The sequence below is a fragment of the Pelobates fuscus genome, chromosome 12 (genome assembly GCF_036172605.1).
Source record: "Pelobates fuscus isolate aPelFus1 chromosome 12, aPelFus1.pri, whole genome shotgun sequence".
Lineage (NCBI taxonomy): Eukaryota > Metazoa > Chordata > Amphibia > Anura > Pelobatidae > Pelobates > Pelobates fuscus.
In genome coordinates this window covers 22,957,011-22,983,946 of record NC_086328.1, presented here as the reverse complement: position 1 = coordinate 22,983,946, position 26,936 = coordinate 22,957,011, and the positions used below count along the sequence as shown (strand labels likewise).

General features: G+C 42.7%; 1 protein-coding gene across 2 annotated transcripts in view; it reads left to right on the top strand.

The window, feature by feature from the left end:
* The first annotated feature begins 5,871 nt into the window (after positions 1-5,871).
* ACSF3 (acyl-CoA synthetase family member 3) overlaps positions 5,872-26,936 on the top strand; it is a 39,645-nt gene continuing 18,580 nt past the window's right edge. Inside the window, exons 1-4 of one of the 2 annotated variants that reach the window (XM_063438825.1) lie at positions 8,042-8,271; positions 16,075-16,181; positions 16,333-16,948; positions 18,530-18,685. In XM_063438825.1, coding sequence (XP_063294895.1) covers positions 8,257-8,271; positions 16,075-16,181; positions 16,333-16,948; positions 18,530-18,685 — 894 coding nt within the window. In that variant the 5' untranslated portion in view covers positions 8,042-8,256. Of the gene's footprint in view, positions 5,917-8,041; positions 8,272-16,074; positions 16,949-18,529; positions 18,686-26,936 lie in introns of those variants that run through there. The other variant, XM_063438826.1, reaches the window with a different exon arrangement.

Sequence of the window (26,936 nt, the reverse complement as noted above, 5' to 3'; positions counted from 1 at the left end):
TTGAAAAAATATTATTGTGAGATTTTGTTGTGAAACATATGACAAATAAAAAAGAGGGGACTAAGAAAATGTGCCGAAAATCAGGACCAATCCTCCTAAAAATGTACGCGTGGGAAGTTAACACACAGAAATCACGATTACATTGTAGTAGCACAAAACTTATAACACACCTTTTACAAACAAGATTTCAACATTGAGTAATATCACAGTTACTTTCCAAACTACATTGATTATTTTTTTTTAAATCTCCTGTGCATTCGGGCTTAACCACCTCAGTCATGGGTTTTGTATTCGAATTCCATTAAGTGAATGAGTGAACTTTCAGGGTCTCGGTGAAAAGGACTCTTGGGCCTCTTTCAAATTCTACTATGATATAATTACATTTGGACCTTCAAGTTGGTGCTTTTTGTACAAGCATGTAATAACTGAGATTAGGGATGTGCATGGGTAAAAAATTTGGTTCGGTTTAGCATTTCCGAAATTCAGGACTTCGGCAATTTGGTACTTCCGTTCGGTTCGGCACTCCTGAAATTCGGGACTTCGGCAATTTGGTACTTCCGTTCGGTTCGGCACTTCTGAAATTCGGCAATTTGGGAATACGGCACGATTCAGCAATCCGAAATTCGGGACTACGGCAGTTCAGACATTTGGAAGCATCCGAATGTCCGAATTGCCGAAATTCATCCGAATTTAAATTCGGACCGAAACTAATTGCACATGTCTAGCTGAGATTACAATTTACATTTGGGAGTATAACAGGCTTATTCACTAAAATGTAACTATGGCCTAATGTTTGGAATTCATGATAAGTCAAACTTTTGCTAATAACCCTATGAATTTGGAATAACCATAAATACTGACAACTTCGCATTTACATCAGCACTAGCATTGGGGACGCTTGTGAGTGGGGACATAGACCATGCGTGATAGTTTTTTTAAGGGTTAATACTAGAAAAATGATCTAACTTGGATAGTCCCATGGGATGCAGTACCACTACTAGGCCCATAATCCTTTTGAATTTTGAATAGGCATGGAACTGAACCGTTTTCTGAAAGAAGATTAGAATGGAGAACGTGTGTTTAAGTATTAGTTAAAGGGACAAATTTGTCTTGCTGGAGACATGCATTTCCTCTCTTTTAAAATGCCAAACATTCTATCACAGCTAATGTGTTATCTTCAACAAAACTCCACTTGCCACATGTAAGTGCTGGTTCCAGACACTTGGCAAGACTCATGTCGCCAGTTCTCAGAGGAGGGATCGGTTTGCTTAAGATACCAGGCAAAGCAGGACTTAAAAATCTGCTTCCTGGAGAACAGAAATCTATAGACCATCTTGACACAGCTTGGCAATCTTAGTTCCTCCTGTATATATTACTAGTTGATAACGTTATCCTTTTTAGAATGTTCCGATTTCCCTTTACCTAGATTTGTTAAGGACCTAGTACATTCATTTACTGCTCATTTCTGTGCTTTTCACTTTCTATCGTATCCTATCAAAACAATAGCTGGTGGATCACTGCCATGGACATTTCAAGTGGTGGTGGGCTTCATGTCAATGAAGCCCAACCAGGCTGCCACTTTTTTACAAACGGAAAATTATGTAAACATAGCCCAAAAGAGATGGACTGACTTTCTGTTTCTTGCATCTGAAACATACTTCCTAGCATATTGCCAAAGCCTATCATGTTATGTATCTTCATGACCCATACCATGCAGAAATTCATCTCTTTTAAAAACAACATGACTGGCAAGAATAGATAGCAGGCTGCAAACTTTGTCTGTGGCTAATGTATGTTGTTCCAGACATTGGCCTGTAGTCAAGAGATTGCATTATCTACTAATGTAACTTATCAAACCAAAAAGCTTTGTGTACAGAGTTTGGCAATCCTTAAAGTACAGAGCAGGTTAACCCAGCAGGCACGTACGTGAAGTTTGCAGGAATAAAATCCTCTGGGACTCCAATAAAGAATCTGCTAGAGCGAGAAAATGCCAATTAGGGATTAACACCCAGTGCAGAGTTTGAGACACCTTGTCAGTGATAACTAGAGGGTGAGCAATTATCTGGAGACTCAGACAGCGATGTCTGAATACTGGGGGAGGTCAGCACGATCTGTTACCCCCCTCTCTCACCGAAATCTGATAATGTAATCATTTACTAAGGTGTAGCTCACAAAATGCACCACCTGGCAGGACAATTGTACCCAGTTGACCATGTGTCGGTGAGTGCCAGGCAGGAGTATTATTTTAAGTACCTCCTGGTGTGTTTACTACATGGCAAGTTGTAGTGACCTTGCAAAATTTAGACTAAAATAGTTGGAATATATTTTCAGGGTAGAATGTATTTGGATTTTTGACTCACCTATGTTAGTCAGAATTTTGCAACTTATTAGTTAATTTACTGTTTACACGGAATAAACACTTGACCAAGTCCTGTCCCACCTAGAATAACTAGTTGCACACTGAAAGTCTGGTTTCTCTGTACAGGTCGTGGCTACTGGAGTGCACAGTTGTGTTTATTCAGTAAAATTTAAATTTGTAGAAAATGGACAAGTGAATGCAAATTCTCTGACAAAATAGTCAAATTGGAAAAATTCCACAAATGATCTTTTTTTCTGTTTAGCTTTTTTTTTTTTTTTATCTAAAATTTGTGCTGTGCCCAGTTAGATTGAGCAACATGTTCCATTAAAAAGGACAAAGTCAATACCTTTGGTGGGCAAAATCTGGATTTAAAAAAAAAAAAAAAGGTTTGACTTATTAGAAAGGATGCTATATGTACACCTGAATAAAATTGTTTCTGTTAATAATAGGAGAATGTAAGGTAATTTTCAAGCTGAGAACATTCTTGGTACCTTGTCTACGACTGGACACCTAGACCCAACCAAATAGAAGTATGATTGATCAAACATCAAGCAATTAAACTGGCTCCCAACTAAACAAAGCATACGAACCAAACCTCCCATCAAGATCTACAACAATGATATGTTTGTATTTATTTTTCCCTCTAATCAACTTAGGTCAGCATCAGCATGTGTCTGGGTCAATCGATTAAAGGTCGATCCTCTTCTATTTATGATGCACAGCCCTGGCATACTCTCCCCTCTTGACATTAGAATAACAAAGGACCATCACACATTTCAGAAGAAATTGTAGACCTGGCTCTCAGACACAGTTTTCTCCTTTCTGCAATAAACTTTTATTATAGTCATTCTTTTAAACCTCTCCATTTTTGTCCTTGTTTTTCATTATTGTGTATTAGTGCATAGAAGCCGGACAGGCTCTGTTTTTCTGTATAAATCTGTAGCCAGATATCATATTCCTACATTAGTTATTCTTCTTTCTCTGGGAAGGAATTGTTTGAAATAGTATACTAATTAAATTATGAATACAAAAAGGGTTTACTAATTAGGGAATGGTAGTTTCCTTAACTCAATGGACTAGCAAATGCAATTTTAGAATTAATTATAAGAACACACTCACACAAACAACATGTGATCACTGTCTGCTTCATAATACAGCAACATGTGGTCAATGTCACGGAGAGCAACATGTGGTCACTGTCTACTTCATACTACAGCAACATGTGGTCAATGTCACTGTCACACTCCTGCATCAACATGCCAGTATCGTGCCCTGCATCTTTGCTCTTTTATGGTGATCAGCGTCCTTTTCTTGCACAGCAATGGTTCCCATACTGTGTAAGATAGGGATTGAAACCCAGTGCTCAATCATCAGTAAATTATCAAATAGGCTGATGGCTTAAATCTACTACAACACCTAATATTCTAATGAAGATAATATTTCCTCTGCTCCCACTTTGTGTTGGGTGATCAAAAGGAACACATTGAGACGGTCACAATGTCTATCAGTTTTAGAATACCTTTAGAGAGTTCTGGGGAAGAATCATTGATTCGCAGATGACAGATTGTTCTGTTACATGCAGCATCAGTGTTCCTGTACTGCGTTCCTCTCCATTCTTCCTGCGTTACATCATGTTTATTTTTTGTCCTATCTCATCCATGTCTAATATTCCTGCATTGCACTCACCAGATCAGTATTACACTTTTTCTGTATCACACATGCAGCCAATTTCGATATCATAACAAATTTCCTGATTGCTTACACACGGTGGGAAATCTATACAGACATAATCTTTACCAACCTCCAACTTCATCACATTCTTATCCAGCTACTGCACTGGCTAATATGAATGGATATATCAGACATGGTATACATACACGCAGGGCTGACGTTTCACGTATTTAAATTGTTTACAAACGGAAGCCAGTAATCTATTGCTACAGGTAGGTGACACAATCACTCATGCTGGGATAATAATACAGAACATATCTGTGTGTGCCAACACATGGCGCAGCTGTTATCAAAGGAGGCAGATGTGCCCGACGTGTTCTGTGTGCCAAGCAGATCCACGTCTTCAAAACAGAGTGCTGTGCCAAGTGCTTGCTCATCTGCTGCTGACACATGCTTTGATACTTGGTTTCCTCACAATTAGGTTGCAAAATTGTCACACATGGGGGGAGTCTGGGGAACCCCTCACGTCACCGCTGGGAGCAGCTGGAGTTCAGGAGATCAGCTCCAAACTGAGGTCAGTGGAATGTGATTATGTACAGGAGCTTATCCCTCAAAAACCCGGCTGGACCAGAAAAATTACAGTAAAAAAAACAAAAACCAGGAGTCTGAATGAACACCACACATCCATAATATCAGATCCTCTCACTCCACATTCAATTTACGTGCTTGCCAAAATCACGCTTTGGCATTGCGATCATGAACTCTTATCCCCAATGGCTATCATTTCTGTCATTATATTGGCAATAGGTGCCAATATGCTGACTTCCTGTACATAACTGTATATTTTGGGAGTCAACTTAAAATTTTAGTGTCCATCATAACTGTGTCTTAGTCTACATGCACTACACGCCAGTACCTTCATCTCTCTGCTATGCCAATTACCTGTAGCTGTCTTTTGTCCCCCAGATCTCACCTACAGATTACCTGTTATGATATGCACCATCATAGTCCATTACAATGTCCCCTAGATTCCGGTCCTTTAAGCAATTCCTAAATCCCCACTTATTTAGGAAGTTTATATTCCTTTCTATTGGATATAGCTTCCTACTGGATACATTTTGTACATGTATGTCAAATGTATCTTGAGCAATTGCAGTTGTTTCACTATTATACAACTGTGTGGAATATGATATATTGGGTAGGGGGGAGAGGGGGGGAGGGCAGGGATGATACAGGTAATATTGTATTTTATCATTGTTTTTTATATGTAACCTTTGTCTGTATTAAACTTACCTATTAACAAGCAAATCAACTATGAAATGACAAAGTCATGTTACACTGCTACGCAGAGGATCTGGGGAAAAGAGACATGTGAGAGTTGTAATGATTTATGCAATAGAATAATAGGCATAATATATGCTATGAGCAGAGATATGAATAATAAACAGAAAATGAGCAGTCTTAATATAATTACCATGTGCCTAGCTGTAGCATTCAAATTGCATTTCTTTTTACAGTTATTACCAATGAGAATAAGAGAAGCACATGCTTACAGTTTGTTTTGTCTCTGGGTGGGAATGGAAGACATTATATTCCTTAAGGGACCTTTAATTACCTCAGCAAGTAAGTTAACTATTTTCCTATTTTTTTTTCCAGAGGGGTTATTCCACACAGAGCATATGCTGCTTGTTTATAGAGTGCTGTCAGTAAACAGTTAAGACATGTGAGGTCCATTTAATTCAGCTCCCCATGTATTGTGTGATAGCAGGCTGTCAGTTAATAATTTACTGAGTTACATAGAATGGGATCCAATCAGCCGCTGTCGGAACGTTCTGTTCCGGCTCTGTGTTTCCGGGGGAGCGGTACGGTGAAGTACAGGTCCTTCAGTGACCGTGGGAGGTGAGAGAGCGGAGAAAGCCGTGTAAACCGTTATAGAAACCGGAGTATATATAATTAATAGAGGCAGGATGTTATTACAGGACTGGACAGCCCTCTCAGTGTGTTAACTAATATACCGATACTTATTATTGCTGCACATGCTTCCAGACAACCCTGCCCTCCACCACCTAGCCAGCCATGCATAGACCTGACCTCCACCACCTAGACAGCCATGCAGAGACCTGACCTCCACCACCTAGACAGCCATGCAGAGACCTGACCTCCACCACCTAGACAGCCATGCAGAGACCTGCCCTCCACCACCTAGACAGCCATGTAGAGACCTGCCCTCCACCACCTAGACAGCCATGCAGACCTGACCTCCACCACCTAGCCAGCCATGCAGAGACCTGCCCTCCACCACCTAGCCAACCATGCAGAGACCTGACCTCCACCACCTAGCCAGCCATGCAGAGACCTGACCTCCACCGCCTAGCCAGCCATGCAGAGACCTGACCTCCACCGCCTAGCCAGCCATGCAGAGACCTGACCTCCACCACCTTGCCAGCCATGCAGAGACCTGACCTCCACCACCTAGCCAACCATGCAAAGACCTGACCTCCACCACCTAGCCAGCCATGCAAAGACCTGACCTCCACCACCTAGCCAGCCATGCAAAGACCTGACCTCCACCACCTAGCCAGCCATGCAAAGACATGACCTCCACCACCTAGCCAACCATGCAGAGACCTTACCGCCATCACCTAGCCAACAATGCAGAGACCTGACCTCCACCACCTAACCAACCGTACAAAGACCTGACCTCCATCACCTAGCCAACCATGCAGGGACCTGACCTCCACCACCTAACCAACCATGCAGAGACCTGACCTCCACAACCTAGCCAACCATGCAGAGATCTGACCTCCACCACCTAGCCAACCATGCAGAGATCGGACCTCCACCTAGCCAACCATGCAGGGACCTGACCTCCAACACCTAGCCAACCATGCAGGGACCTGACCTCCACCTAGCCAATCATGCAGGGACCTGACCTCCACCTAGCCAATCATGCAGGGACCTGACCTCCACCACCTAGCCAACCATGCAGGGACCTGACCTCCACCACCTAGCCAACCATTGAGGGACCTGACCTCCATCACCTAGCCAGCCATGCAGGGAACTGACCTCCATCACCTAGCCAACCATGCTGGGACCTGACCTCCATCACCTAGCCAGCCATGCAGGGACCTGACCTCCACCACCTAGCCAACCATGCAGGGACCTGACCTCCACCACCAATACAGCCATGCAGGGGCCTGACCTCCACCACCTAGCCAGCCATGCAGAGACATGACCTCTACCACCACCTAGCCAGCAATGCAGAGACCTGACCCCCACTACATAGCCAACCATGCAGAGACCTGACCTCCACTACATAGCCAGCCATGCAGGGACCTGACCATCACCTAGTCAACCATGCAGGGACCAAACCCCCATCACCTAGCCAGCCATGCAGGGATTTGACCTCCACCTAGCCAACCATGCAGGGACCTGACCTCCACCACCTAGCCAACCATGCAGGGACCTGACCACCACCACCTAGCCAACCATGCAGAGATCTAACCACCACCTAGCCAGCCAAGCAGGGGCCTGACCTCCACCACCTAGCCAGCCACGCAGGCGCCTGACCTGTACCACCACCTAGCCAGCCATGCAGTGACCCGATCTCTACCACTACCTAGCCAGCAATGCAGAGGCCTGACCCTCACTAACTAGCCAACCATGCAGAGACCTGTACCCCCACACCTAGCTAGCCATGCAGGGACCCAACCTTGACTACCTAGCCAACCATGCAGAGACCTGACATCCACTACATTGCCAGGCATGCAGAGACCTGACCTCCACCAGTACCTAGCCAGCCATAGAGGGTCCTTACCTCTTCCACGTAACCTCCACCTCATAGCCAGCCATGCAGGGAACTGACCTCCACCACCTAGCCTACCATGGAGGGACCTGACTACCTCGACCTAGCCAGCCATGGAGATACCGGACTACCTCCACCTAGCTAGCAATGGAGGGACCTGACCTCCACCACCTAGCCAGCCATGGTGGACCTGACCTCCACCACCTAGTCAGCCATGGAAGAACCTGACCTCTACCACCTAGTCAGCCATGGAAGAACCTGACCTCTACCACCTAGCCAGCCATGGAATGACCGATCTCCAACCCCTAGCCAGCCATGGATTGACCTGACTTCCACCACCTAGCAAGCCATGCAGGGACCTTACGTCCACCACCTAGCCAGCTATGTAGAGACCTGACCACCACAACCTAACTTGCCAGGAATGGACCTTACCTCTGTAATTCTTTTAGTAGGTCCCAGGGACCTCAGCCATCTAGTTAGCCATGCAGGGAAAGTGACCATAGCCCTATCCAGTCATATAAGGTACCTGAGCGTAGTTTACTAGCAAGAGACTAATTCATTTTTATTGAGTAGACCAGCCATTCCCACCCAATTCTCATGGCAAAACAACTGTCTCAGACAGTATCCATATTTGAAAAGAATTGAGAAATAAATAAACCTTGCATTGTTGGTGTGTCTTGAGTCCTGGGTTGGCAAATTACTCAAAAAGCTATGGCTCCTATGCACGATTTACAAATAAAGGATATTCAATGCTATATGTGAGCAAACATTGTGAGAATAAACCATGTGTCTTATCTAAGGCAAAACATGTCATTTAGTAATCTTTAGTAGAAAATTTCTTCCCATAGTACTCATATCTATCTCAATACACTGCAGCAACAGAACACCTTTGTATTAAATGGTGTTTGTTCTATTTAATGGTTGGTTTGTTCTCTTGATTAGAATGACTTCTGAGTTAGTATATGTCCTCAAGCTTACTGCCAAACATGTGTCTTTAGGCATCCAGTCCTATCTATGTATTTCTTACTAACGTTTTCCCCTCCACAATCCATGTGTACCCAGGGTCCATAAGATCTACTTTGGTCCCCACTTGACAACATTGGCCCTAATAAGTGTACGCATTTAGGGAAACTCTCCAGGGGCACACCACACTCAGTGTAGCCCAGATTTCTCCTTACAACTCATCAGATTCCCAAATCCATAGCTCTGGTTGGCCTTCATAAACTGGTCATAGGTTTCAGTTATATCACAAAAAAAAACAGAAAAACATAAAAAGGTAAAAGCGCACACAAAAAAAAAGGAGGTAGTTACCTGACGTATAATATAATATTTAGTAACTGATGATAGATATCTCCTCCTTATATACAGCAAATGTATTCAATATTGTATTGCCTATACAAAAAATATAAGCACAAAACAAAACATAGTGTAATCTGCATATAATACACAGTAAAGTGGGAATTTTGAGCTGAAATCACTCACACTTTTCTGAGCCGTTTAAAAGTAGGCTCGGGACTTATGCAGCTTTTATGTCACTTAAATGGGACATACGAATTTCCTCCTCTCTTCAGGCAAATTCTCCACTTATCTGAATAACCATCTGTTGGAAAGTTGGAGTCAGGAGTATCAGGATATATAGATAAAGAATTTATTTGTATAAAACAAAAATAAATATAAAAATATTGCACAACGCGTTTCAACCATCTACTAGTGGTCTTCTTCAGGTGCTGTTCAGAGTTACAATGGACATACTGTTGTTTATATAGGGGATAGTATTGAGACTTTATTTGCACAATTCCCTACACATGTAACACTAATTAAAGTACATTGCCGGATGTGGAGCCATATTGGAGGTGGCAGTTCACATCCGGTTCGGACCATATAAGGCAATGTACTTTAATTAGTGTTACATGTGTAGGGAATTGTGCAATTAAAGTCTCAATACTATCCCCTGTATAAACAACAGTATGTCCATTGTAACTCTGAACAGCACCTGAGGAAGACCACTAGTAGATGGTTGAAACGCGTTGTGCAATACTTTTATATTTATTTTTGTTTTATACAAATAAATTCTTTATCTATATATCCTGATACTCCTGACTCCAACTTTCCAACAGATGGTTATTCAGATAAGTGGAGAATTTGCCTGAAGAGAGGAGGAAATTCGTATGTCCCATTTAAGTGACATAAAAACTGCATAAGTCCCGAGCCTACTTTTAAACGGCTCAGAAAAGTGTGAGTGATTTCAGCTCAAAATTCCCACTTTACTGTGTATTATATGCAGATTACACTATGTTTTGTTTTGTGCTTATATTTTTTGTATAGGCAATACAATATTGAATACATTTGCTGTATATAAGGAGGAGATATCTATCATCAGTTACTAAATATTATATTATACGTCAGGTAACTACCTCCTTTCTTTTGTGTGCGCTTTTACCTTTTTATGTTTTTCTGAATTCTTTCTAAGTATACATAGTGGCGATATACTTGGATATAGCAGCACCATTCACTATCTTTATCCTCAAGCGCCACTTCTATATATTTCTTTGTCACTTCTTCAGTTATATCACTTTTACATATGGCGTATTACTGCCTGAATGATGACTGTGGATTTTTGTGGAGGATAAAGGATATAGAATGCAAACTTTGGAGCTATTTATTAATGTCCCAGTTCGTGATTGACTAGCCTGTAAACATCGAAAACAAAATTGTGGGTCTGTTTCTTAACCAACACACAAAATGAAAGTAAATTATTTATAATCGCTAATGGAAACCTTCATGAGTAAGTAGCATGTGTAGCATTAAAAGTGTTGGATTTTCTAACCTTATTTTATTTATTTTTTCTGTTCTGAGCATCCCCACATTCACCCTAATGTTTATTTAATACATTTTCTAAATTGCCATTATTTGTGTTTCATTGAGAGGTTTGTTTTTTCCTTGGATGTTCCATTTGAGGATGCAACCAAATTTGTTGCAGATTTACTAAAATACTACTTCATTATCTCCTGGTGGTCTTTTTTCTCTGTAAAACTCCTCTATCCCCCCAGCACCCGACCTTGATCGTTTCTTGTGCCCTTTCCATGTGGTTCTTGGGATCTTATTCCTCAAAGATTTGTACTCTACTTAGGACTCTCATTACCTGTGCATAGCTTAATTTTGACTTATCTTGGGCTGAAAATACCTACTTATACTTCTATTCAGCTCTGTTTCCCACCAGTAAGCATCCTTGTTGTGATCAAATACTTAAACTCCTGTAAGGACCCATCAATATTATAATTGGCATCAACTGCTATAAACACCAACAGGATTATTCATTAAAATTACATTTACTTTGAATTCTCACACAAGTGAAAAACCCTGCAAGTGTGATCGTTGATGACTCTCCTTCAAAAGTGACTTGCGGGTTTGATGAGCTAAGGGATAAGACTTGACTTTTTGTTTTTGCTGGGTTAGAAACCACAAGTCTTTGTGAGCTTTGTTGTGATTTGGAATACAGCTGCCCCACTTTACCTAGTGGAGAAGCATACACACAACTTATTCTGCTCCTTTTCTTCAGGAGGATGTCATGTTTCACCAGGATAAAAGATTGGGAGAAGCATAGGCTTAATTTAATTAATATTAAAGGCAAGCACTCGATCTGTTATTTTCTGGGCTCTTCTTCTGATGCATTCCTAAAGGAGTATAGTCTCAGTGGAGGTATCTACTTTACAGTGCAAGATCTACTAATGTGGCTGTACATGGTATAGCAGCATTTGCCTTTAATTTACAGACTCCCTCAATGACCTCCCGAAGCACAAGCATCATTATCATCCACTGGTGTTGTCTACTTGTATTACTAGTATTCTCCTTTGATCGTTTGCTGTACTTCTTATAGAGATGGTCAACCAATTTGAGGGCGTGCAATGTTCTGGCTAATGGTAATAGCTGGGGTAACTGCTCACCCTTCTTGACGTCTTGGTCAAGAACTAACTTTCTCCAGAACTTTTCTGAATGTGGAGGCAGTGATTCATTAGAAAGGTTTCCCATCTAGAAGTCTGACGTGATTTACACTGCAAGTAGCCCCATTAGTATCACTAGGAATCCCCCCAGTAGGCAGAGAACTCCTGTTAAATGGATCAGTGTAAGAAATGGAAATTGATAAACATTGCCAGATATAGATCAGATTACAGAAAGAAAGGGATAGAACATGTAATTTACCCTAATGTTGAAGACTTTAAAAAGGTTTAAAACTATAAAATGTTGCTATTGTGCCATCAAATCGTTGATAAACAGAGCTTTGATCACTTAAACGTGAGTGATAAAAGGAACACTATTGTGTTAGGGATACAAAGCTATATTGTCCCCTTACCTTTTAAACAATCTCCTCTGTGCTGGCTCAGTCTCTGCCTCCTCCAATGTCATTGTGATGGGGAAGCTAATGTACATGTGTGGTGAGTGTCGTGGTCATTATGCCTTACCCATAGGAAACCATTTGGTCAATGCTTTCCTATGGGGTTTTAAAAGATACTGGACATAAAAAGCGTTAAATGTTAAACTCAGTGAAACAATAGAAAGCACCAGTAGAGGCAGTCTAAACACTGCTATGAAAACATTGCAGTTTCTCTAAAAGAGGCACAGGGACACTATACTCAGACCACTTCAATTCCATTTAAACTAAATTTAAAGGGACACTATATACATCAAAACAACTCATTGTAGTTGTTCTGGTGAGTACAGACAGTCCCTGCAGACATATTCATGCATACAATGTATTTTCATAGAAAAGGCAGTATATACCTGAAAACCTAGAGACACCTCCAGTGGTCACTCCTCTAATGGTCACTGGAGGTGTTTCCTGGGGTCACTGGAGGTGTTTTCCATGGAGATGCTGAACTTTCCTTATAGAGATGTACTGATTAGCCACGCACCCAACCCGCCTCCTTGGTGATCTCAGCCACTCCAATGCTTTCCCTATGAGAAAGCATTGGATTGGTTGAGATCATCAATTCTGATAATGTCAGCCAAGGAGGTAGATCGGGGGGCGGGGTCAACATTGGTGGACCCACGCAGCTCTAATAGGAGGTACATTTTAACCCTTTCTAGGTGAACACTGGTGAGACCTCACTTGGAGTATTGTACGCAGTACTGGAGACCGTATCTTCAGAAGGATATTGATACCTTAGAGAGAGTTCAGAGAAGGGCTACTAAACTGGTTCATGGATTACAGGATAAAACTTACAAGGAAAGGTTAAAGGATCTTAACATGTATAGCTTGGAGGAAATACGAGACAGGGGGGGACATGATAGAAACATTTAAATACATAAAGGGAATCAACACTAAAGGAGGAGACTATATTTAACCCCTTAAGGACTGAGCCAAATGTACACTTGATCAAAACAAAATCTGGAATTTGACTATATGTCTGTTCAACCGTAATTCGACTCTTTCATATTAAGTGCATCCACACTTATTATATATCATTTTATTCAGGGGAAACAGGGCTTTCGTTTAACATTAAATATTTATGTATGAAACATAATTCAATATGAATAAAATATATATTAAAAAAATGGGATAAAATAAGATTATTTTTCTTTTTTTTTTAGTTCTACGTGACATTTTAACTGAATGTCATAATACTGTTTGCTTTTCCTGCAATAACATACACATATTTCTATTCATCGATGTCTCACGTGTAAAACGGTACCCCCTATATACAGGGTTTATGGTGTTTTGGCAAGTTACAGGGTTAAATCCAGCATGTTCAATTTTTCAGTTTTTTCACATTGAAATTCACCAGATTGGTTACGTTACATTTGAGACCGTATAGTAGCCCAGGAATGAGAATTACCCCCATGATTACATACCATTTGCAATAGTAGACAACACAAGGTATTGCAAATAGGGTATGTCCAGTCTTTTTTAGTAGCCACTTGGTCACAAACACTGGCCAAAGTTAGTGTTAATATTTGTTTGTGTGTGAAAAATGCAAAAAACTAATTTGAACGCCAGTGGCCAATGGTGTTCAAATTAGTTTTTTGCAACGTAACCAATCTGGCGAATTTCAATGTGAAAAAACTGAAACGCAAGCCTTATATTTGACTCTGTAACTTTTGAAAACACCATAAAACCCTTTGCAATTGGGGGTACTGTTATACTAGGGAGACTTCGCAGAACACAAATACTAGTGTTTCAAAACAGTAAAACGTATCACAACAATTATATCTTTAGTATGTATATCTTATGTATATTTAACTTCATTCTAAATGTATTTTAATACTAATATATGTACTTATATTAATAATTAAATACATTACGTATGACGTTACATATATATATATATATATATATATATATATATATATATGATGTATATATTATATATATAATATATATGTATATTTAATTTACTTTAAACATGTTTAATAATATTTTTTTTTACACCTCCCACCAGCAGGGGGACTGTCTGACAGCCCAGACAGTCTCCATGCTGGCAGATCCACAGCCGGCTATAGGGGACCATGTGATCGTTCTTTGAGTGCAATCACATGGCCCCCGGGGGCCTGATTAGCCGTGTGAGGGCTACCTGGGCTGTCAGGCAGTCCTCCTGAAGCGGATCGACGGGAAGGTAAGTATTCTAGAGGCTCCAGGGTGGCAAGCCGTTACGGCGTTCTATGCTGCCGCAACGGCTTTAAAGCCCATTTAAATGGGGACACCATAGAATGCCGTACCGGCGTTAAGGGATTAAAAGAAGAAAAACTACCACAACAAGAGGACATTAAATTAGAGGGGCAAAAGTTTAAAAATAATATCAGGAAGTATTACTTTACTGAGAGGGTAGTGGATGCATGGAATAGCCTTCCAGCTGAAGTGGTAGAGGTTAACACAGTGAGGGAGTTTAAGCATGCGTGGGACAGGCATAAGGCTATCCTAACTATAAGATAAGGCCAGGGACTAATGAAAGCCTTTTGAAATGTTGGGCAGACTAGACGGGCCGAATGGTTCTTATCTGCCGTCACATTCTATGTTTCTATGAATGGGTCAAGCCACCTACATAATGGTTTAACACTAAAAGATCAGGAATACATGTTTCTGTTCCTGACCCTATAGCGTTCCTTTTTTTGCTTGATACAAACAAAAGAACATAAATATAGCCATAAACAGGTGCATATATATGCAAAAACAAAGCATAGAGCCCATTTTCACTGAATCAATATTGTTGTTGAATAGTGTGAGAATGGTGTCATCATGGCTCACCTGCAGCCAGTAATGTGAGAACAAATGTGAGTTCCACAAAAGTTAGACAGTGCTGTAAAAACAACAACAATAGATCTTTAAAGTAAATCTGTGGACGATAAATTTCCCACCAGAAATCAATTTAATCTATATATTGTATTGGAGAATTTTTTTTAACAATTGCTGCTGAAGTAATTTTATTTTTCTTTCACAAAAAGTATGTTTTTTTTTTGCATGCAGTTTCTAAATATTCTGTTATGACATGTGAATGGAAAGTTCCCCAAATCTTAAGTATTGAGCCTACATATCTACTTTGACAGAAAAAGTGCATCTAATAGCAGCTGGTTATGATATACAGTGTTTCTGTAGATCTTAATCGGTGTTGCCAAGACCTTTAATGAGAAATGCAAATAAGACATTAAAGTGGCATCTGTTGGTTAGATCGGCTACAGCACGTAACGATCCTACGCAGGCATTTCAGAAAAAAACGAGTGAATGGACACCTGAATCCTTTATAAAATTAAATATATAAATAGTTATTATTATTATTATTTTGACTAATTTTCTGCTGCATTGTCTTTTGCAATCCTCTGCTAAACGGTGTCCTGCATGGCTGGACATACCTTTCTCCTAACCCACAGATCTGCATCTGGACTTGCCTACGTTTCTAACACCTAACCTTTAGCAGCCGCACAAAACAAACTCATAATTGACTTGAAGTTCTAACATGGATTCTGATGAACTAACAAGCATTCCACCCTGCATACTTGAATATCAATATCAAATACATTACTAAGATTACCATAATTCTATCTCCCAGTTCTGACTCTCTCGTGTCTATCTAGTCTTATTTTTAAGAGCTGTTCCATGCAGCTTCATATTCATGATATTTCCCTCATTGTTCTGTTACACTGGGCCATTAAACAATTAATGAAAGGTGTCTGTTAAAATATTATCTATTAATTTTCTAAAGAATATCTTTATAGTCTTTTATTCTGCTTAATGTTTCTTTCATTTCAGCTTATAGTACTTTATTGTACATCTTTTTGGAAGCTTTACGTTTACAGCATCATTCTGCAGTGGAGCCATTTGCAGATCTATAGACCACCTCCTGGATGTTCCCTGAGGTTGGTAGGACGGTTTAGTGATTGTTGAAGACTTTTGCTTTTAATTTACATTGGAGTACCATATGGCCATGCTATTAAGAAGAGACTTTTTAAAACTCAAATTTTGGGGTGTATCCAGTGATGGTCTCGTTTTTCTTCCCTCGTGTTTGAGGAGGTACATCTATGGATCGGGAGTTCTCCAACTGCCCTGTTCACATCAAGCCTCTAGGACTTACAATAGCCACAATGCAGGGCCAGTATTTCTCAGAGCACCAGCTTTTGGTAACAAGGTAGCTTTTATTGACCATCATGGACAGCATTCATACAAGGACCTTTACCTTCAAAGCTATTCCCTGTCCAAAAGAATCAACCAAGTCTTGGGGTCTCCGAATAATGACTGTGTACCCGACAGAGTGTCTTTCCTGTGCCCCAATGACTCCTCTTATGTAGTCTGCCAGTGGGCTGCATGGATGAGCGGTGCCATTGCTGTGCCTCTTTGCAGGACTCATCCTCTTCCAGAGCTGGAGTATGTTCTTCAAGATTCCCAGAGTGCACTGGTTGTGGCAGACGAAATTTACAAAGATCTTATGGCTCCCTTGGCTGAAAAACTAGGGATTTCTATGCTCACAGTGTTTGGAGCTCAGCCTCAACTCTCCGTAAAGAAAATTTCTGAAGTTGATCTTCACCAACTAAACTGGAAAGAGAGAGAAGCCATGATTGTCTACACTAGCGGGACAACTGGGAGACCCAAAGGTGTTGTCAGCTCACACCAAAACCTGCATGCTACGGTAAGACTAATTAATTAACCAGATCTAGTAATTGAGATGATATGAATATATCGACTACCTGTAAAATTTTAGCCCAAATTTTATAGTAAGCATTGGTCTGATCTAAATTTTTGAATGAATACATTCTCCAAGTTAATACAATTTAGCCTAAAATGGCGGTGACAGTATTTTGCAGTGCATTGGGATTTGTTTTTTTTTCTTTCATGTCCCTGCACATATGTAATGTGAAATATCCAATAAGAATCAATGTGGATCAGAGGTATATTTTACCGATGAAAGAATTGGTGGTTATTCCATAAACCAAGAGTTGTGGAGATTCTACACAAACTTTTTTTTTTTTCTTTAAGAATTCTTTATATTTGCGTTTTTTTCATAAAGTAACAGTTTTACAGAAAAAAAAAGGTGGGTTAGTGCACGTTTGAATATCAAGGATTACAGCATTCTGTACAGTATAGGTTTTGTCACACGTAGACAAATTGTTTCAACAGTAGGGTGGTGATGTCCCCTTTGGGGGTTTGGTTTCGGGTCTGTGCTGCTCATGGCCGTAGTGGACCCTTGTGGTAGTGCTATCTAGGTCCCTGTTCTTGGGAGCCCCGTCTGCGATAATGTTGTAGTAGCTGCCTATCCAGTGTGGTTGTATTGGTTGTGGTCCGGTGGGTGATCACCGTTTGGCAGGAGTATAGTCCTTTGTGGGTTTACAAACTATTTTTTAAAAGCACAGTTTATTTAACCTAAAATGTCCAGTTTTGTGTTTTTTCAATTTTCCAAAATTCTCAGTTTAGTCAATAATAAACAAATACATTACATTTTAGCTACAAACATAGTAATTACTCCAGTCACATACGATAGTAATACAAACTATATACCTGATGGTTATATCTATACTGCCAGCTACCAGTGTGAGGATCCCTGTCCAAAATAATGAGACCGTAACTGACAGGAACATTTAACAAGCATTCTGTTTTCTTATATCGAACAAATTCTTATCATTCTAATTCCCATTGTAATTGTCAATCAACCATTTCCCAAAGATTACGGTTTGTGATATCAAGTTCTTGGGCTGGAAAATGTAAAATATAGTAAAGACTGACCTCTTTCATTTATATTCCATGTATCCATTGTATAGCCAATGAGAGGCAAGCAGGGTATCTATTCTGTGTGTCATTGGCTGCATACTCTTCTCACAACATCTAGAAATCCTGATTTGCAATACATCACCAAACAATGTATCTATTGTTTAAAGGATCCATGTTTACAGCCAATAGGAGATGAAGAGGATACTGATCCCATAACCTACTGGCTGCAGATTCATATACATCAGCAAATTAAACATGCTTTTCGACAAAACAGGTCTCAAGTGCCCATGCAAACTGAATCAAAAGGGACCTTTTGTTTTTGGAAGTGGTTTGTATATTGTTGAATTGTCCTGAATTTTCCAAGTTCTTAATATATGGCCAAATGAAAGCTTCTATTCTGTCAGTCTAATGTTGCCTCTGTGGGCTGTGCTGCCCTCTAGTGCTCCATCCAGTTCTTCAACTTGGCTCCATGTGAATCTCCTATATTTTGTAATCCATCTCCCAGGTGAATGCTCTAGTGAGTGCGTGGCAGTGGACCAAAGAAGACCGTATACTTCACGTCCTACCTCTTCACCATGTTCATGGCGTGGTCAATAAGTTGATGTGCCCTCTGTGGGTTGGAGCCACATGTGTAATGCTGCCTGAATTCTCCCCTAAAAAGGTAAGTGAAAACGGGAGGAAGTTGACTTGACAGAGATGGATGGTATGATGTATTGCCAGTCCAGAACATTGTATTCAGCACAACAAATATTTCTTTACTAATTTTGCAGTTTATGAATCATGTTCATGTTTTATACAGTGGATTAGACAAAGAAACATGCAAATACAATTATAATAAATTTTAATATTTTGTCCTTTGGTAATAACTTTAAGTGCTCCAACATTACATCAATGATCCATCCTTTATCACAATGATTGTAGTTTATCAGTCATCTTTAAGGCTACACAAAAGCACAATACTGATGTCTGCAGACAACGCAAAATATGAATGAATAGTTGTCCTCAACAGTTTGATTTGGTTCAAATGGGAGACTGGAAATTGAAGTAGTTGAGGAATCACAACACAGATAAATGTAAGGTTAAGGATTTGTAAAACAATAAAAAATATTACGTACACTAGTTGTATATATTTATAACATGGTGGGCAAACCTGTAGATTAGTGGCACAGAGAAAGCAAAAAAAAAAAAATGAGACTGGGTGGAGTGAATTTTATCACAATACAAAATAAAAGAGGGGTCTTGTTATCCCCACATTGGGGTACCATAGTTACAGCACTCTGATACCCATGGTATAGAACCAGTAATGACACCTCTGATATATCTAACAGAAAATTCCATTGAGACTCACTCTATCAGCTGGTAGATAATGCTATGTTTGATTTATGATGTGCCATAAATAAGGGCTATGTTATTGTATCTGAGCTATACTGCCCTTTATGCGAGCTGTGCATATTGTTGTATTTGAGCTACATTGTAAATCATGAAACTATATGTTTTGCTATATTAGAGATAACTCTGTTCTGTGATTTGTACATGTTGCCATATATGAACAAAGCTATACTATGTATAAAAGCTGACTTTCTGCTATTTTTGGCTGTATATAGGGTTGTACATTTTGCTTTATAATTGCGTTATGTTGTGCTGTATATGTGAGTTTTATATAGTACTGTATCAATGTATGTTGTGCGATATATTAGACATGCACATATTGCTATGTTTAAAGGAACACTATTGGGTCAGGAACACAAACATGTATTCCTGACCCTATGGTTTTAAAACCACCATCTAGCCCCCCTGTGCCCCCTTTATTCCCCTAAATATAATAATAATAGTAAATAATTTTACTTTTGTTCAAGTCTGCAGCTGCTGACTCTGCCCCTGATCTGCCTGCTTGGCTCACATCAGAAGAGTTGTTCTGAGCCAATAACAATGCTTTCCCATTGGATTGGCTGAGACTGTCAAGGATGGAGATCAGGGGCAGGGTCAAACACAGCCCTGGCCAATCAGCATCTCCTCATAGAGCTGTATTGAATCAGTGCATCTCTATGAGGAAATTTCAGTGTCTCCATGCAGAGGGAGGAGACCCCGAATGGCAGTGCTGCATACTGTGCATCACCTTGCCAGAAGCACCTCTACTAGCCATTTAAGGAGTGGCCAGTGGAGGTATCCCTAAGCTGTAATGCAAACACTGCATTTTCTCTGAAAAGACAATGTTTACTGCAAAAAGCTCAAATACAATAAGCTGCAGTTGTTCAGCTATGTTGTCCTGTATACGTCTTGCTGTATTCCTGATATCCTGTGTCATGTATGAAAGCTGGACATATTGCTTGTTATGGATTATTATGTGAGATTTATTTATATATATATATATATTTACATATTTTGCTAGGTAGGAAAGCACTGTTAAAGGGACATTATAATCACCAAAACAACTTAAACTTAATTAAGTAGTTTTGGTGTATGGATCATGCTTCTGCAGTCTCACGGCTCCACTGCCATTTGCGAGGTAAATCACTTTGTTTATACAGCTCTAGGCACACCTCCCCTGGCTGTGACCAACACAGCCTTTATGAAAACAAAATTGTTTAATTTTCAATTAGATGTAACTTACTTTAAAAGTTTTTATCTCCTGCTTTAAATTGAACTTTAAATACACATAGGAGGCTTCTGCAGGGTCCAGAGAGCTATTAACAGAGCAAGAGATAGGAAATTCTAAATTAAATAGAATTTGCCGCAAATGAAGTGTAATCATTATATGACTCTTTACAGGAAGTGTTTAGGAAGGCTGTGTAAGTCACATGCAGTGAGGTGTGCCTAGAACTGTATAAACAAAGTGATTTAACTCCTAAATGGCAGAAAATTGAGCAGTGAGACTGTGTGATCTATACACCAAAACTGTTTCATTAAGCCAACGTTGTTTAATTGAGCCAGAAGTTGCAGAACCTCCTGATTTGGGGGTTTAACCCAGTATAAATGTACACAAAGAGAAATGATGAAGGATGCTACTAGGTACAGATATGACTGACATACAGTTCAGTGAAAAATATTTGTTTGTTAAAACTTAACATTTAATAGATTGGCTAAAAAGTTCAATTGGTGGACTATAAAGAACAAGATAACCCACAGGCAAAAAAAGTATAAAAATAGTACTATACAAAGAAAAAAAACCGATGCACATTGTAACGGAATGCAGTGTAACAGCATACGATATCCGTTGGTACATTCAGGAAATCCACAGTCAGACTAGAAAGCACGGCAATATTCCCAATCCTCCCAATAACCGGACGAAACACAGTTTGGGAGTCAACTAACTCGGTTTATTCACAGGCAGCATATTTATACAGTTCCCCATGCAAGGGGTTTCCATACAGTAATTCCAGGGGATTTCTCCCAACATGCATTGTGACTTTCCCAACAGGCATTGCTGCACGAGAAGGATACTCCCACTAAAATGGACGATTAAGTGGATTATCCCCTCGTGCAGCAAAACCGACAATTGACATTAAAATCCATAATTCACACAATATTCGGTACTTCGGAATAACTGAACGTTCGGTAGATAGCTGGGGTCGGAGCGCACACTTTGTGAGAATACCGCTCCGATCCCAGCTGAATTGACCGAACGCCGCACATAATACAGTTAAACATTAAAGTGGGTTTAAAAGTACCGAATAAGTACGGGACATATAATGTACCGAACGCGGAACTCCCGAACGCTCTAGAAGTCCAGCGGTGTTCGGATCATTGAGTAGCCGTTTTCAGTTCCAGGCTCTCGACGACCGAACACCGCTGCAGAGACAAAGGATCCAAGATGGCCGACCGCCGCATGGTCGGTAGTCGAACGACGGCCACCTAGGAGAGCCCTTAATTACCGATTGCAACAATGTTGCAACCGGTTAATTGGTACCACACGACCTGTGAGTGTGTGGTCTACCTGGGGAGTCCACATTCGTACGGCGAACGGCCAGGATAGCCGTGTTTCGTCGTATGAATGCTTTGTATGCTGGCAGCATACGGCTGCCAGCATGCGAACGGCCATAGGACAATACATATACATTTAACGTTACACAGTATATCTTCAGCCTACGGACAACCTGTACTGAATGTAGTCCAGAAGTGGCTAGATTTGCCACAATGCTCCCCCAGAACCAAGCCGGCATACACAGTCTGATCCCAACGGATCGGCTTGGGGATGTCCGGGAGAGTACTCACAGATCACTTCTCGAGTTCAGTCTGTCTGGATAACCCGTCAGCGTTACCGTTTTGTTTTCCTGGCCGGTAATGGATAGTAAAGTCAAAGGGCTGCAGCGCCAAGCTCCAGCGCAGCAGCCTGGCATTGTCTCCAGACACACGGTTTAGCCACACTAACGGGTTGTGATCTGTGAGTAAGGAAAAAGGTTGTCCGTACAAATATGGCTGTAACTTTTTAAGGGCCCACACCACGGCCAGGCATTCTTTCTCGATGGCGGCGTAGCTCACTTCACGAGGCAGCAACTTGCGGCTTAAATAGGCTACGGGGTGTTCTCCGCCATCGGCTCCCACTTGGCTCAGTACTGCCCCCAATCCAAACATTGAAGCGTCTGTGTGAACAAGAAATCTTTTAGTTGGATCAGGAGCAGTTAACACAGGAGCATTAGTGAGAGCTGTCTTGGAATGTCGTTGGAATGCCTGCTCACACTCTGGGGCCCAGACAACCAGTCGGGGAAGGTTCTTTTTCGTCAGGTCGGTTAGGGGTTTGGCCAGGGTGCTATAGTCGGGAACAAACTTTCTGTAATAGCCGGCCGTCCCTAAGAACGCCAGCACCTGGGTCTTAGTCCTGGGGGTAGGCCACTTGGCTACGGCCTCAATCTTGGCTGGTTCGGGCCTCTGCTGCCCACACCCTACACGGTGGCCTAGATACTGCACCTCGGCCATACCTATGTGGCACTTGCTAGGTTTTAGCGTTAACCCAGCTTCCCCAATGCGATCTAGGATCGCCCCTATGTGGTGTAGGTGGTCTTCCCAGGTCTGGCTAAAGATGGCTATATCATCCAGATAGGCACAGGCATACTCTTGAAAACCGTCCAGTAGCCGATCTACCATCCGCTGAAAGGTAGCCGGAGCGTTTTTCATCCCGAAAGGCATGACCTTGAACTGGTACAGGCCAAACGGAGTGACAAACGCCGACTTGGGAATGGCATCATCGGCTAGTGGGATCTGCCAGTACCCCTTACACAAATCAATGGTAGTGAGATACTGGCCCCGTGCCATCTTATCTAACAGCTCGTCTATTCGGGGCATCGGGTAGGCATCAGACACCGTTTTGTCATTTAGCCTCCGGTAGTCAACACAGAATCGGGTGGTGCCATCCTTTTTAGGTACCAGGACTACCGGCGATGCCCAGGGGCTATCGGAGGGTTCGATAACCCCTAGCTGCAACATTTCGTCTAGTTCGGCTTTCATATGGGTACGGACGGATTCCGGAACCCTATATGGAGCCTGGCGCATAGGTAGCTGTCCCGGGGTCTCCACTCGGTGGGTGGCTAGCGGAGTGTATCCAGGTAAATTGGAGAAGGTAGTCCCCTTTGCTACAATCAGCTCCTGTACCTGGGCACGCTCCTGGGGGCTTAGCCGCTCCCCCAGCTGAACTCCCCGGGAGGGCTCTATCTGTTCCTCGGGTTCTAGTAGGTCGGGTAAGGGCAAGTTTTCCTGGTCCTCTAAGGAGGAGGCACAGATTGCCGTCACATCCTCAATCCTCTCATGGTAGGGCTTGAGCATGTTCACGTGGAGCATGCGCCTCTTCCCTACCCCTGAGCAGGGGCCGATCACATAGGTAGTGTCGCATCGCTGCTCCACTACCTGATATGGGCCTTGCCAGATGGCCTGCAGCTTATCTGTGCGGACGGGCTTTAAGATCAAAACCTTCTGTCCCACCTGAAAGCTGCGGTCCCTGGCTCCTCTATCGTACCAGCGTCGCTGGCGTTGCTGGGCCGCCTGGAGGTTGGTGTGTACGGCCTGAGTTAGCGCCTCCAGACGGTCCCTGAACTCCAGGACGTATGATATGATAGGGCTTTCGTTAGTGGTACTCTCCCCCTCCCAGTGTTCCCTAATCAAGTTCAAGGGTCCCCGCACCCTCCTCCCAAATAGTAGTTCAAACGGGGAGAATCCTGTCGACTCCTGGGGAACCTCTCTATAGGCAAAGAGTAGGTGAGGCAGAAACCTCTCCCAGTCTTTGTGGGTTTCCCCGAACGTCCGAAGCATCTGCTTCAGCGTCCCGTTGAACCTCTCACATAGCCCATTGGACTGGGGGTGGTAGGCGGAATTAACTATTGGCTTAATGCCACACACCTTCCACATATGTTGGGTAACTTCGGCCGTAAATTGGGTCCCTCGGTCTGAGATTATCTCTTGGGGAAACCCTACTCGGGAAAATACCTTCATTAATGCTTCCGCTACGGTCTCAGCGTGGATATTAGAGAGGGCCACAGCTTCGGGGTACCTGGTGGCGTAGTCCACTATAGTTAGGATATATCTTTTGCCAGAGGGACTGGGTTTTGGCAGGGGCCCTACGATATCCACCGCTACTCGGCTGAAGGGTTCTGCTATGATGGGTAGGGGACATAGCCTGGCCTTGTGGCGATCCCCTCGTTTACCTACACGCTGGCAGACGTCGCAGGAGGTGCAATACTGGCGCACATCCTGAGAGATCCCGGGCCAGAAGAAGGCATGTGTCAAACGGTATCGGGTACGGGTCATCCCTAGGTGTCCTGACAAGGGGATGTCATGAGCAATTCTCAGCAGCTCTTGTCTATACTTCTGGGGTACCACTAGCTGTTTATTAGTTAAGGTGACAGACCCCCCCACATCTTTTGCCGTGACACGGTATAGCAACTCTTTCTCCCAGATGAACCGCTCCCCCTCTAACCCTGCTTGGTCTGTTTGTGCCCGGTCCCTATATACTTGGAGAGTGGGATCGGTCTGGACTTCGGTCGCGAAGGTAGTCGGGGTATCCCAGGACATGGTGGTCAGTTGGGGAACATGGTCTCTTACCTGAGCCTCAGAGTGTATCGGTGTAGCCGTGGTGCGAGCCTGTTGCCGGGTGGTTACGGGGAGGGCCTCCTGGTACGGAGCCTGGGGGATAAAAGCGGAAGTCATTTGGCCCAAGTCATTCCCCAGTACAACATCGGCAGGTAAATTCTGCATCAGCCCCACTTCTACAGTCCCCTCTCCCACACCCCAATCCAAATGAACTTTGGCAGTAGGTAGCCGGTATACTGCTCCCCCGGCCACCCGTACTGCCACGGAGCCGCCAGTGTGGGTTGCGCCCGGTACCAAATGTGGAGCAACCAAAGTTAAAGTGGCTCCCGAATCCCGGAGCCCTTGTACCTCCTTCCCCTCCAGGGTTACTAACTGCCGATGATGTTGTCGGTTGTCGGTGGCTCGGACTGACATTACTTCGTGCAGCACCCCTAGAGGCTCCTCAATTTGAGCGCTCAGCAATTCTTGGGTGGCGGGCGCTACCTGGTAATGGTGTGCAGCAGCCCTGGGTGCCAAATTTTGTCGCACCTGATTCCAAGCTTGTCGGCTCCGGTTTTGGGTGCACTCTCGAGAAATGTGTCCCCACTGCTTGCAGGTGTGACACTGAATGTTAGCCCGGCCGTTGTATCGGGAGGGGGGTGGTGGAGTATTCAGTGCCGGCCTGTGCAGGGGTGTGGTGGGGCCGGTAGGGATAAAATTACTGGGGGGCCCTGTAATCCGAGGGAGAGTCTTATTTTGGGCACCGTGATGCCTCCTGGCATCAAAATGCTGATCCGCCAATTTAGCGGCTTCGGGTAGGGTGAGTGGTTTACGGTCTCTCACCCATTCTTGTGCTTCTGGGGACACACCATTAAAAAACTGTTCCAGCAGCATTAACTGCCTCAACTCCTCCATGTTAGTAGCGTTGCTGGCCTGTATCCAGCCTAGTGATGCTTGGTCCAGCTTGTGCGCCCATTCTGCATGAGAATCTTTCTCAGGCTTGCGCAAGCCCCGGAATTTCCGCCGGTATGCCTCTGGGGTAATAGCATACCTCTCCAAGATCGCCCTCTTTACTTTAGGGTAATCCTTGCTGTCCTCTCGGGGTACAGCACGGTAGGCTTCAGCCGCCCTACCCGATAATTTGCCTGCCAGCAGCGGCACCCATGTTGCGGGTTCCAAATCGTGCAAATCGCACAGCCGCTCAAAGTCCTGCAAATACGCATCAATTTCGTCCTTTTCTTCACAAAACGCTTTAAATGCGTGATGTGGGACTTTGGGCTTTACCTGTCCGTAGGTGGATGCAGTAACAGACTCTGCCCTAGGCGGTGTCGCTGGTGTGCTGGTTGCCATCAGATAATCCTGTACATCCGATACCATTACGGTCAATATTTCCAGTGGTACTGGTTGCGGTAGGAACGCCAACCTGGTTCGTAGCTCTTTTTGGAATGGGGTCTCTTCCATGGCTGGTGGGGGTGTAGCGCTGCGGGCTCTGTCTCCCTCCATCAGTTCAGCGATCAGCACAGCCTTAGATTTGTTGCTGGCTATCTTACCCCTGGCTTCCAGTAGCTCTTTTAAAGTCTGTCGTTTTAGTATGGTATAATCAATCTCCATACGAATTGCCCTTGCTTTCCTTGTTCGGTAGTTCCAGTTTCCACGAACGCTGCTTTTTCGGCTGTAAGGTTCGGATCCCGTCGCTTGCCACCAATTGTAACGGAATGCAGTGTAACAGCATACGATATCCGTTGGTACATTCAGGAAATCCACAGTCAGACTAGAAAGCACGGCAATATTCCCAATCCTCCCAATAACCGGACGAAACACAGTTTGGGAGTCAACTAACTCGGTTTATTCACAGGCAGCATATTTATACAGTTCCCCATACAAGGGGTTTCCATACAGTAATTCCAGGGGATTTC